Below are 14,242 nucleotides of genomic sequence, written 5' to 3'. Positions count from 1 at the left end.
ATTATTTCCATATTGAAACTTGGAAGACCAATATTAAGCAAGAAAAAAAGCTAGAAGTTAGATATTTATTTACTTAATTAAAAATATTTAGCTTCTTCTAAAAGGGAATTCTAAAGCATCACAATGTACAGTTATGATAAATGATCATCACAGCCTGCCTAATTTAACCAATGATAAATTAGCAACCCCAATAAATGTCTTTAATAAAAAGCCCTGAAAGAGAACATTCTACAAATTGACTTAACTAGAAAACTAAAACAAATTTCTTTTAAATGCTTTCTATTTAAAAATTTTAATTAACAAAAGCAAACACTTGCAAGAGTTCAAGAACCTAATTTTTTATATTAAAAGGAAATTCTGCAATATGCTACAGCATGGATGAACCTTGAAGACATCATGCTAAGTGAAACAAGCCAGTCACAAGAAGACCAATACTGTATGATTCCTTTTATATGAGGTACTTAGGGTGGCCAAAATCATCAAGACAGAAAGATAATGGTGATTAGTTGCCAGGGACTGGGGTGAGAGGAGAATGGAAAGTTATTGCTCAGTAGGTGTAAGGTTTCAATTTTACAAAATGAAAAGAGTTGTGGGGATGGACAGTGGTGATAACTACACAACAATGTGAATGTATTTAATACCACTGAACTGTATACTTAAAAACAGTTAAGATGGCAAATTTTATGGTATGTGTACTTTATTAAAATTCTATTTTAGTAAAAAAAAAAAAGGGGAAAATAGGGGAAAAAATAGAAAAAGGGGGAGGGAGTTTTAAATGACTTAAGAATTCAAACCCTTCAAGATGCTTTTTCTATTCTTTCTATTGTTTCAGATTCCACTCTACTATATGAAGAATGTAGGGTACAGAGCCTGTCCAGAATCTTCCAGGAAGTATCATTCTAAATGAGTCAGAAGTGCTCTCAGGCTGTGAAATATTAAATACAATTAGGACACTTGATGTTTCCTAGATGATCTCTCTTCATTGCATAATTCTAGCCCTTGTTTCCACTGATAAATACATTACATCACAACCAAACGTATACTTCATGAATATAAAGACTGAGCAAATAATTGAACAGAAAGTATAAAACACCTCTATATTTTATCTCTTCCAAATGCATGTTTTATGTGTTTTATTTATACATACACACATAAACACTCTGTTTTATATTTTAATTCCCACGCACATCTAGCAACACGTCTCACACGCTGCAGGGGATCATTGGTACCCACTGATTGATTCTGAGTCTTCATATCTTAATGGGAACCTGAAATGTTTTTACTCTTTCAGGGTTTAAGAAAAAACAGCAGCCTAACATCTAGAAATGCTACATAGCCAGCAGATGTTTCTGCTTAATAGGGTTAAATCAATTTGTTATGGAATACTTTGTTTCCTTCATATAAACACATTCACCACAGAACTGCCAAGAAGGTGAAATCACAACCTGCTGGGCCAGTGACTGGGAGTTTATTCAGTAAATGCTCAGCTTGTTTTCACTTGTGGATCAGTTGATTAAAGACTCTTATATGTAGTGTGTAACATAAACTCCCAAGTAAGCAATTATTAATTAGCAATTATTAAGTTCAAAGCAACAAACATTTATTGAGCATAGAATTTTTAAAGCTAGAAGAAGACTTAAAGATCTTCCTCTTTAATCTCATCATCTTATAGCTAAAGAAACCACCACCCAGGGAGGCTAACTGGTCTCCCCAGGATCACAACAAAACCTGAACCCAGCTCTTCCAACTCTGACTCCAACTGTTTACTTCTTTTCCATTGCTTAGAACAAATTTCAGAGACAGCATTATAAGCTTATATTTTGTCATCTTCACTATGTTCCTAGGTCCAATGTATCATAAATATACAATGTATTTGATTCCTAGACATTTACATTTTTAAAGTAGATCACTTGTGTACATTTCTTTTTGATCTTGATTATTAAAATTATGTACAAATATTCAATATAAGTGTTTTGGTTCCTTGAAGTATACTACTAATATAAATATGGCTTATTTTTCTTTCTGGTAGATTTGTACCACCAAGTGATCAAAATAGAAAACTTATGGGGGCCTAAAACAAGGTAAATGGGTACTGCCTACAGTGGGATGGACTGGAGATTCCACCTTGCCAAGACAGAGATTTCCTGTCAGCTCCTGTGCTTAATTTAGGTCATACTGAGCTAAGGACTATGTAAAATATAAATATGCATTAAATGAAACTGACAAGAAAGGACAGTTTATATTGCATGAAGCTGTTGTTCAACAAATACTGGATGGTAAGAGAACATAAAACCCCTCTGACCAAACCGAACCAAGAATGTAGAAGAAATGGGTGTTCCCAATGAACATAACAAGCAAACAGAAAAAGCAGAATACAAGACTTGGAATTTTGAAAAGGCAGTACCCATGTTTTAAACTCAGAGTACAAAAATCAGCACATTTTGTGAGATTCAGGATTCATCCTTTGCATCCTTCTAAGAATGTGACACCAGCTGGCAGGCAGGTGTGTTTTTCACCTAAAAGTGATAAAAGTTTGTGTATATCATAAATTAAATGATTTGAATACAAACCTTTTTGCTTTTGGAAGTCAGTTTTTAATTTTTCATCTTGAACTCTCTCCTGATATGTTTCCAAAATTTTATTCTTTAGTACAAGTAGTATTTACAACGTTTGTTTTTACATTAACTTTTTTCTTAATGTAAACATTAATGAATTGGAAAAAATGCTACCTAGTGACCTACCATCAGGGAAATATCACCAACCTACTTTAAAAACCAACTATTGATGTAATGATTAACTTTCAAAATATTCAATATCAAGTAACTATTTTCTTCAAAATATTAATGCTTACTGAAGCACTAAAATGTTACCTAATTCTGACCTAGCTTTCCTACACAGAGAAGAATGGAATCGGAATTATTTTTTTGTCTGCGTACAAGAACTTATCTGTATAAACTAGTTTAACCATCCCAGAACAGATGAGTAATGATGAGTTGTTGTAGACTTCCTGGAGTTCCTATGCAACGTTTCTGCACTACCAGTACACCAGCATTTCCACTTTTCCTGGCTTTCCCAGGACAGAGGCAGAGACAGTTCTACTAGGGCCCAGATCTTTCTATCCTACAGGTATAAACTTCTAATTTCTGTCTAAAACCAAATGATTCCTAACTGCACTACTTCCAAGTATCTCAGCCACTTAAGATTCAGGTAGCCATTAAGATTTAGAAGCAGCCATTTAACTGAATCTATTAAAACTGGCAAATGAATTGAAAATACTTACTTTTTAAACTTTTAAAGGAAAAATGATTTAGAGAAAATACTAAAGCCTTAAATCAATATAAGAAAACACTGCTAAGACCCAGAATTATCCACATTCAATCTAATACAGTAATCAGCAGGCACAATTCTAAAACTATTTAAAAACTATAATCAGTTCGTGGCAAATGAAAATTAAAAACTGCATTATTGAGAGGACAGACAGCAGAAGCAAGAAGAACTACGATCTTTCAGCCTGTGGAACAAACACCACGTTCACAGAAAGACAGACAAGATGAAAAGGCAGAGGGCTATGTACCAGATGAAGGAACAAGATAAAACCCCAGAAATACAACTAAATGAAGTGGAGATAGGCAACTTTCCAGAAAAAGAATTCAGAATAATGATAGTGAAGATGATCCAGGACCTCGGAAAAAGAATGGAAGCAAAGATGGAGAAGATGCAAGAAATGTTTAACAAAGACCTAGAAGAATTAAAGAACAAACAGAAATGAAAAATACAATAACTGAAATGAAAAATACACTAGAAGGAATCAATAGCAGAATAACTGAGGCAGAAGAACGGATAAGTGACCTAGAAGACAGAATGGTGGAATTCACTGCTGCAGAACAGACTAAAGAAAAAAGAATGAAAAAAAATGAAGACAGTCTAAGAGACCCCGGGACAACATTAAACGCAACAACATTTGCATTATAGGGGTCCCAGAAGGAGAAGAGAGAGAGAGAAAGGACCAGAGAAAATATTTGAAGAGATTATAGTTGAAAACTTCCCTAACATGAAAAAAGGAAATAGCCACCCAAGTCCAGGAAGTGCAGAGAGTCCCATACAGGATAAACCCAAGGAGAAACATGCTGAGACACAGAGTAAGCAAACTGGAAAAAATTAAAGACAAAGAAAAATTACTGAAAGCAGCAAGGGAAAAACCACAAATAACATACAAGGGAACTCCCATAAGGTTAACAGCTGATTTCTCAGCAGAAACTCTACAAGCCAGAAGAGAGTGTCATGACACATTTAAAGTCATGAAAGGGAAGAAGCTACAACCAAGATTACTCTACCCTTCAAAGATCTCATTCAGATTCAATGGAGAAATCAAAAGCTTTACAGACAAGCAAAAGTTAAGAGAATTCAGCATTACCAAACCAGCTCTACAACAAATGCTAAAGGAACTTCTCTAAGTAGGAAACACAAGAGAAGAAAAGGACCTACAAAAACAAACCCAAAACAATTAAGAAAATGTTAACAGGAACATACATATTGATAATTATCTTAAATGTGAATGGATTAAATGCTCCAACCAAAAGACACAGGCTCGCTAAATGGATACAAAAACAAGACCCATACATATGCTGTCTACAAGAGACCCACTTCAGACCTAAGGGACACATACAGACTGAAAGTGAGGGGATGGAAAAAGATATACTATGCAAATATAAGTCAAAAGAAAGCTGCAGTAGCAATACTCATATCAGATAAAATATACTTTAAAATAAAGAATGTTACAATAGACAAGGAAGGACACTACATAATAATCAAAGGATCAATCCAAGAAGAAGATATAACAATTATAAATATATATGCACCCAACATAGGAACATAAGGCGACTGCTAACAGCTACAAAGGAGGAAATCGACAGTAACACAATAATACTGGAGGACTTTAACACCTCATTTACACCAATGGACAGATCATCCAAACAGTAAATTAATAAGGAAACACAAGCTTTAAATGACACAATAGACCAGGTAGATTGAATTGATATTTATAGGACATTCCATCCAAAAACAGCAGATTACACTTTCTTCTCAAGTGAGCATGGAACATTCTCCAGGATACATCACATCTTGGGTCACAAATCAAGCCTCAGTAAATTTAAGAAAATTGAAATCATATCAAGCACTTTTCTGACCACAACGCTATGAGATTAGAAATCAATTACAGGGGAAAAAAAGGTAAAAAACACAAACACATGGAGGCTAAACAATACGTTACTAAATAACCAAGAGATCACTGAAGAAATCAAAGAGGAAATCAAAAAATACCTAGAGACAAATTACAATGAAAACATGACAATCCAAAATGTATGGGATGCAGCAAAAGCACTTCTAAGAGGGAAGTTTATAATTATACAAGCCTACCTCAAGAAACAAGAAAAATCTCAAATAAACAATCTAACCTTACATCTAAAGGAACTAGAGAACGAAGAACAAAAAAACCCCAAAGTTAGCAGAAGGAAAGAAATCATAAAGACCAGAGCAGAAATAAATGAAATAGAAACAAAGAAAACAATAACAAAGATCAATAAAAATAAAAGCTAGTTCTTTGAGAAGATAAACAAAATTGATAAACCATTAGCCAGACTCATCAAGAAAAAGAGGGAGAGGACTCAAATCAATAAAATTAGAAATGAAAAAGGAGAAGTTACAACAGACACCGAAGAAATACAAAGCATCCTAAGAGACTACTACAAGCAACTCTATGCCAATAAAATGGACAACCTGGAAGAAATGGACAAATTTGTAGAAGGTATAACCTTCCAAGACTGAACCAGGAAGAAATAGAAAATATGAACAGACCAATCACAAGTAATGAAATTGAAACTGTGATTAAAAATCTTCCAACAAACAGAAGTCCAGGACCAGATGGCTTCACAGGTGAATTCTATCAAACACTTAGAGAAGAGCTAACACCCATCCTTCTCAAACTCTTCCAAAAATTGTGGAGGAAGGAACACTCCGAAACTCATTCTATGAGGTCACCATCACCCTGATACCAGAACCAGACAAAGATACTACAAAAAAAGAAAATTACACACCAATATCACTGATGAATATACATGCAAAAATCCTCAACAAAATACTAGGGAACAGAATCCAACAACACACTAAAAGGATCATACACCATGATCAAGTGGGATTTATCCCAGGGATGCAAGGATTCTTCAATATATGCAAATCAATCAATGTGATACACCATATTAACAAACTGAAGAATAAAAACCATACGATCATCTCAATAGGTGCAGAAAAAGCTTTTGACAAAATTCAACACCATTTATGATAAAAACTCTCCAGAAAGTGGGCATAGAGGGAACCTACCTCAACATAATAAAGGCCATATACAACAAACCCATAGCAAACATCATTCTCCATGGTGAAAAACTGAAAGCATTTCCTCTAAGATCAGGAACAAGACAAGGATGTCCACTCTCGTCACTATTTTTCAACATAGTTTTGGAAGTCCTAGCCACGGCGATCAGAGAAGAAAAAGAAATAAAAGGAATACGAACTGGAAAAGAAGTAAAACTGTCACTGCGTGCAGATGACATGATACTATACATAGAGAATCCTAAAGATGCCACCAGAAAACTACTAGAGCTAATCAATGAATTCGGTAAAGTTGCAGGATACAAAATTAATGCACAGAAAGCTCTTGCATTCCTATACACTAATGATGAAAAATCTGAAGGAGAAATTAAGGAAACACTCCCATTTACCATTGCAACCAAAAGAATACAATACCTAGGAATAAACCTACCTAAGGAGACAAAAGACCTATATGCAGAAAACTATAAGACACTGATGAAAGAAATTAAAGATGATACCAACAGATGGAGAGATATACCATGTTCTTGGATTGGAAGAATCAATATTGTGAAAATGACTATACTACCCAAAGCAATCTACAGATTCAATGCAATCCCTATCAAATTACCAATGGCATTTTTTACAGAACTATAACAAAAAACCTTAAAATTTGTATGTAGACACAAAAGACCCCAAATAACCAAAGCAGTCTTGAGGGAAAAACATGAATCTGGAGGAATCAGACTCCCTGACTTCAGACTACACTACAAAGCCACAGTAATCAAGACAATATGGTCCTAGCACAAAAGCAGAAATATAGATCAATGGAACAGGATAGAAAGCCCAGAGATAAACCCATGCACCTATGGTCAACTAGTGTATGACAAAGGAGGCCAGGATATACAATGGAGAAAAGACAGTCTCTTCAATAAGTGGTGCTGGGAGAACTGGACAGCTACATGTAAAAGAATGAAATTAGAATACTCCCTAACACCATACACAAAAATAAACTCAAAATGGATTAGAGACCTAAATATAAGACCAGACACTATAAAACTCTTAGAGGAAAACAAAGGAAGAACACCCTTTGACATAAATCACAATAAGATCTTTTATGATCCACCTCCTAGAGTAATGAAAATAAAAACAAAAATAAACAAATGGGACCTAATGAAACTTAAAAGCTTTAGCACAACAAAAGAAACTACAAACAAGACAAAAAGACAACCCTCAGAACGGGAGAAAATATTTGCAAACGAATCAATGGACAAAAGATTAATCTCTAAAATATATAAACAGCTCATGCAGCTCAATATTAAAAAAACAAACAACCCAATCCAAAAATGGGCACAAGACCTGAACATTTTCCAAAGAAGACATACAGATGGTCAAGAAGCACATGAAAAGCTACTCAACATCACTAATTATTAGAGAAATGCAAATCAAAACTACAATGAGGTATCACCTCACACCAGTTAGAATAAGCACTATCAGAAAATCTACAAACAACAAATGCTAGAGAGGGTGTGGAGAAAAGGGAACCCTCTTGCACTGTTGGTGTGAATGTAAATTGATACAGCCACTATGGAGAACAGTATGGAGGTTCCTTAAAAAACTAAAAATAGAATTACCATATGACCCAGCAATCCCACTACTGGGCATATACCATGAGAAAACCATAATCCAAAAAGACACATGTACCCCAATGTTCACTGCAGCACTATTTACAATAGCCAGGACATGGAAGCAACCTAAATGCCCATCGAAAGATGAATGGATAAAGAAGATGTGGTACATATATACAATGGAACATTACTCAGCCATAAAAAGGAACAAAACTGTGTCATTTGTAGAGACGTGGATGGATCTAGAGTCTGTCATACAGAGTGAATTAAGTCAGAAAGAGAAAAACAAATATCGTATATTAACGCATATATGTGGAACCTAGAAAAATGGTACAGATGAACCGGTTTGCAGGGCAGAAACTGAGACACAGATGTAGAGAACAAATGTATGGACACCAAGGGGGGGAAGAGGGGGGGGGTGTGATGAATTGGGAGATAGGGATTGACATATACACACTAATATGTATAAAATGGATAACTCATAAGAACCTGCTGTATAAAAAAATAAAATGAAATTCAAAAATTAAAAAAAAAAGATAGTGCCTGTTTCCCCATATCTATACTAATACCTAACCTTTTGAATCTTTGACATTGTGATAAATTAAAAATATATCTCATTTTAAAACAAAAAAAAACAGAAAAAAACAAACTGATTAATAACTAAGGCACAATTTTCTAGCAGCTGAAGACTTTCTGCTCTTAAGGACTTGTTTTAGTAGATATAAGAAGCAGTAAGAATTTTTTTTTAAAAAGCACCAACAGTGTGGTTGTAAAATTCTGGCAATAAAATTCTGGACTTTGGACTGGGTTTGAACCATGAACCAGCTATGTGATCTAGGGTAAACTGCCTAACCACTCTGCACGTTAATTTCATCATGTGTAAAATGAAGATATTATACGCCCACTTTATAGAGCTGTTTTGAGGATTAAATAGACAAAATACTTACCGATGATAAGCTTCTCGTCGATACTTTTTCAGGAAATGTTTATCCATGTTAGCAGGCATATCTGCTGCATTTTGTAACCGATCACTCCAGGAAGTTGTCATTTTATTTTATTTGTATGCTCTCAATTCTAGAAAAGAAAATCAGTAATTTAGTAGATTAACATCTGTATATTGAAATCAGATTTTTTTTTAAATTAGTAAAACTCTATCTTGCAAATTGTCTGATATAACTATTTAAATATATTGAATGTGGAAATATACTGAAAAATTAAACTAACACTTCTAAACTATGTAAATTTAGGAAAATAATTTCATATAGTAATTTCTATCCAGAAAGATCATATATAACACTTTCAAATAATTAAGCATGATTGCCAGTAATAATTTACTTTAATCCTAGATTCTAGAAAAGGGGCTGAGACCACAGACATGTGAAAATATATAATTTTCAGTTAATGTATGTTCAAAATATGTAAAGTAAGCAACTTTTTAATTCTGATAAACATACTAAACTCAATCAATGGTAGTACAAATATGTATGAGTATTTGACTTCTAATTATATTATGCTTTTATATTTTTCAATGACAAATTATCTTGCAGCTAGTATTACAGACTGAACTAGAAGAAGAAATAAACTAAAACATTTCATCTCATTAGAATAAACATCTAAAACGAGGTGAGCAGGTGTCTTTACTGTATTTTTACTATAGGCACTGTTACAGGTTTCACTTCTATTTTTGCAGTTTTCATCTGCAGCTTTAAATAAGGATGAAAAATAACCTTTTAGAGTTAAGAAGTTTATTCACATTTTATTAAAATACCAATGTTTGTAAAAACATCTGCATTCTAACTTATTTCCAATTTTGAAAATGCTAACATTGTTTATCACATTATGGCAATTTTAAAGTAAGCTATCTTTGTAGCTTTTTAAAATAATAATTTACTGAGGTGAAATTCACATAAGAAAACAAACCATTTTAAAGTAAGTCAATGGCATTTAGTATGTTCATAATATAGTGCAACCACCACCTCTATCTAGTTCCAAAATACTTCTGTCACTCCAAAGTAAAACCCTTTACCCATTAAGCAGTTTCTCCCCATTCTCCCCACCCCACGGCCACCCCAATCCCACTTCTGCCTCTTCGAGTTTATCTATTCTGGATATTTCATATAAATAGAATCATATAGAATGTGAGTTTTTGTATCTGGCTTCTTTTATTTAGCATGTTTTCTAGTTTCATCCATGTTCTACCATGTTTCAGATACTTCCTTCCTTTCTATGGCTGAATAATAAATATTCCACTGTGTGCATGTACCACAATTTGTTTATCTCTTCATCCGCTGACAGACATTTGGACTATTTCCACCTTTTGGCTACTGTGAATAGTACTGCTATAAACATGTATGAACAATGTATTTACTTGAGTACCAGTTTTCAATTCTTTTGGATACATATTTAGGTCTGTAATGTTTCTGAAATAATCAAGATTTCCAAACACTGTTTAGATAACAAAAGTACTGGTACTTGCAAAAGACTCTAGTTAAGGGACTTCCCTGGCAGTCCAATGGTTAAGACTCCGTGCTTCCACTGCAGGGGGCACAGATGCGATCCCTGGTAGCGGAACTAGGACCCCACATAACTTAAGACAAGTTATTTGCTAGGCTACTATAACTGAATCTAGATACGCTATGGGGTTTTTTAATTTTAAAAAATTAATGTGGCAAATCCAGACTACTTTGTGGACCAAAAAAGGGTGAAATTTTGAAAAGTAAAGAATTACAATGGAACTTCAATGGTTTTCGGTGGGGGGAGGAGTGGAGGTTGAGGGAAGGACCAGGACTATATCTTACATAAGTTTAAATAAGACTCAGAAATGAAATTTGTACTCTATGACGAATTAAATCAGAATAGTCATGCTATTAAAGAAAAACGTTAACTTGAGCTCTACTGCAATTATAGTCCATATAGTAAAGTGTAAGAAATAAATTTTGTTTATTTACTGTTAAGGCCTTCAGTGAACTCCAACTTTTAAAAAACCTCTAATAGTATTCACAAAAGTCTACCTCTTTTTATTTTTAAGAAGTTAAGGAGGGATTCCCTGGTGGCACAGTGGTTAAGAATTGGCCCGCCAATACAGAGGAAGCGGGTTAGATCCCTGGTCTGGGAAGATCCCACATGCTGCGGACCAACTAAGCTCGTGTGTCACAACTACTGAGCCTGCACTCTAGAGCCCGCAAGCCACAACTACTGAGCCGGTGTGTCACGACTACCGAAGCCTACACGCCTGGAGCCCGTGCTCCACAAGAAGAGAAGCCACCACAATGAGAAGCCCGCACACCGCAACGAAGAGTAGCCCCCACTCGACGCAACTAGAGAAAGCCCATGCACAGCAACGAAGATTCAACACGGCCATAAATAAAAAAAATTAAAAAAAAAAAGGGACTTCCCTGGTGGCGCAATGGTTAAGAATCTGCCTGCCACTACAGGGAAAACGGGTTTGAGCCCTGGTCTGGGAAGATCCCACATGCCACAAAGCAACTAAGCCCATGTGCCACAACTATTGAGCCTGCGCTCTAGAGCCTGTGAGCCACAACTACTGAGCTCGCATGCCACAGCTAGTGAAGCCCGCACGCCTGGAGCCCAAATTGGAAAAAATTAAAGACAAGAAAAATTATTGAAAGCAGCAAGGGAAAAACCACAAATAACACACAAGGGAACTCCCATAAGGTTAACAGCTGATTTTTCAGCAGAAACTCTACAAGCCAGAAGAGAATGGCATGACATATTTAAAGTCATGGAAGGGAAGAAGCTACAACCAAGATTACTCTACCCTTCAAGGATCTCATTCAGATTCAATGGAGAAATCAAAAGCTTTACAGACAAGCAAAAGCTAAGAGAATTCAGCATTACCAAACCAGCTCTACAACAAATGCTAAAGGAACTTCTCTAAGTAGGAAACACAAGAGAAGAAAAGGACCTACAAACACAAACCCAAAACAATTAAGAAAATGTTAACAGGAATATACATATCGATAATTACCTTAAATGTGAATGGATTAAATGCTCCAACCAAAAGACACAGGCTCGCTAAATGGATACAAAAACAAGACCCATACATATGCTGTCTACAAGAGACCCACTTCAGACCTAGGGACACATACAGACTGAAAGTGAGGGGATGGAAAGAGATATACCATGCAAATGGAAATCAAAAGAAAGCTGCAGTAGCAATACTCATATCAGATAAAATATACTTTAAAATAAAGAATGTTACAACAGACAAGGAAGGACACTACATAATGATCAAGGGATCAATCCAAGAAGAAGATATAACAATTATAAATATATATGCGCCCAACATAGAAACACCTCAATACATAAGGCAACTGCTCACAGCTGCAAAGGAGGAAATCGACAGTAACACAATAATACTGGAGGACTTTAACACCTCATTTACAGCAATGGACAGATCATCCAAACAGAAAATTAATAAGGAAACACAAGCTTTAAATGACACAACAGACCAGGTAGATTGAATTGATATTTATAGGACATTCCATCCAAAAACAGCAGATTACACTTTCTTCTCAAGTGAGCATGGAACATTCTCCAGGATACATCACATCTTGGGTCACAAATCAAGCCTCAGTAAATTTAAGAAAATTGAAATCATATCAAGCACTTTTCTGACCACAACGCTATGGGATTAGAAATCAATTACAGAGAAAAAAAGGTAAAAAACACAAACACATGGAGGCTAAACAATACGTTACTAAATAACCAAGAGATCACTGAAGAAATCAAAGAGGAAATCAGAAAATACCTAGAGACAAATGACAATGAAAACATGATGATCCAAAACCTATGGGATGCAGCAAAAGCAGTTTTAAGAGGGAAGTTTATAGCTATACAAGCCTACCTTAAGAAACAACAAACATCTCAAACAATCTAACTTTACACCTAAAGGAACTAGAGAACGAAGAACAAACAAAACCCAAAGTTACTAGAAGGAAAGAAATCATAAAGATCAGAACAGAAATAAATGAAACAGAAACAAAGAAAACAATAGCAAAGATCAATAAAACTAAAAGCTGGTTCTTTGAGAAGATAAACAAAATTGATAAACCATTAGCCAGACTCATGAAGAAAAAGAGGGAGAGGACTCAAATCAATAAAATTAGAAATGAAAAAGGAGAAGTTACAACAGACACCGAAGAAATACAAAGCATCCTAAGAGACTACTACAAGCAACTCTATGCCAATAAAATGGACAACCTGGAAGAAATGGACAAATTTGTAGAAGGTATAACCTTCCAAGACTGAACCAGGAAGAAATAGAAAATATGAACAGACCAATCACAAGTAATGAAATTGAAACTGTGATTAAAAATCTTCCAACAAACAGAAGTCCAGGACCAGATGGCTTCACAGGTGAATTCTATCAAACACTTAGAGAAGAGCTAACACCCATCCTTCTCAAACTCTTCCAAAAATTGTGGAGGAAGGAACACTCCGAAACTCATTCTATGAGGTCACCATCACCCTGATACCAGAACCAGACAAAGATACTACAAAAAAAGAAAATTACACACCAATATCACTGATGAATATACATGCAAAAATCCTCAACAAAATACTAGGGAACAGAATCCAACAACACACTAAAAGGATCATACACCATGATCAAGTGGGATTTATCCCAGGGATGCAAGGATTCTTCAATATATGCAAATCAATCAATGTGATACACCATATTAACAAACTGAAGAATAAAAACCATACGATCATCTCAACAGGTGCAGAAAAAGCTTTTGACAAAATTCAACACCATTTATGATAAAAACTCTCCAGAAAGTGGGCATAGAGGGAACCTACCTCAACATAATAAAGGCCATATACAACAAACCCACAGCAAACATCATTCTCCATGGTGAAAAACTGAAAGCATTTCCTCTAAGATCAGGAACAAGACAAGGATGTCCACTCTCACCACTATTATTCAACATAGTTTTGGAAGTCCTAGCCACGGCGATCAGAGAAGAAAAAGAAATAAAAGGAATACGAACTGGAAAAGAAGTAAAACTGTCACTGCGTGCAGATGACATGACACTATACATAGACGATCCTAAAGATGCCACCGGAAAACTACTAGAGCTAATCAATGAATTTGGTAAAGTTGCAGGATGCAGAATTAATGCACAGAAATTTCTTGCATTCCTATACACTAATGATGAAAAATCTGAAAGAGAAATTAAGGAAACACTCCCATTTACCACTGCAACAAAAAGAATAAATTATCTAGGAAT

At 35.1% G+C, this 14,242-nt stretch overlaps 1 protein-coding gene across 5 annotated transcripts in view; it reads right to left on the bottom strand.

Annotated features, from left to right (window-relative positions):
• NT5C2 (5'-nucleotidase, cytosolic II) overlaps positions 1 to 14,242 on the bottom strand; it is a 149,901-nt gene that overhangs the window by 68,085 nt on the left and 67,574 nt on the right. For all 5 annotated transcript variants that reach the window (XM_067709518.1, XM_067709516.1, XM_067709515.1 and 2 more), the window contains one exon: positions 8,936 to 9,062. In XM_067709518.1, coding sequence (XP_067565619.1) covers positions 8,936 to 9,036 — 101 coding nt within the window. In that variant the 5' untranslated portion in view covers positions 9,037 to 9,062. The remainder of the gene's footprint in view (positions 1 to 8,935; positions 9,063 to 14,242) is intronic.

The sequence above is a fragment of the Pseudorca crassidens genome, chromosome 16 (genome assembly GCF_039906515.1).
Source record: "Pseudorca crassidens isolate mPseCra1 chromosome 16, mPseCra1.hap1, whole genome shotgun sequence".
Lineage (NCBI taxonomy): Eukaryota > Metazoa > Chordata > Mammalia > Artiodactyla > Delphinidae > Pseudorca > Pseudorca crassidens.
Note: the sequence above shows the minus strand (reverse complement) of the source record. Positions and strands in the feature narration are given on the sequence as shown.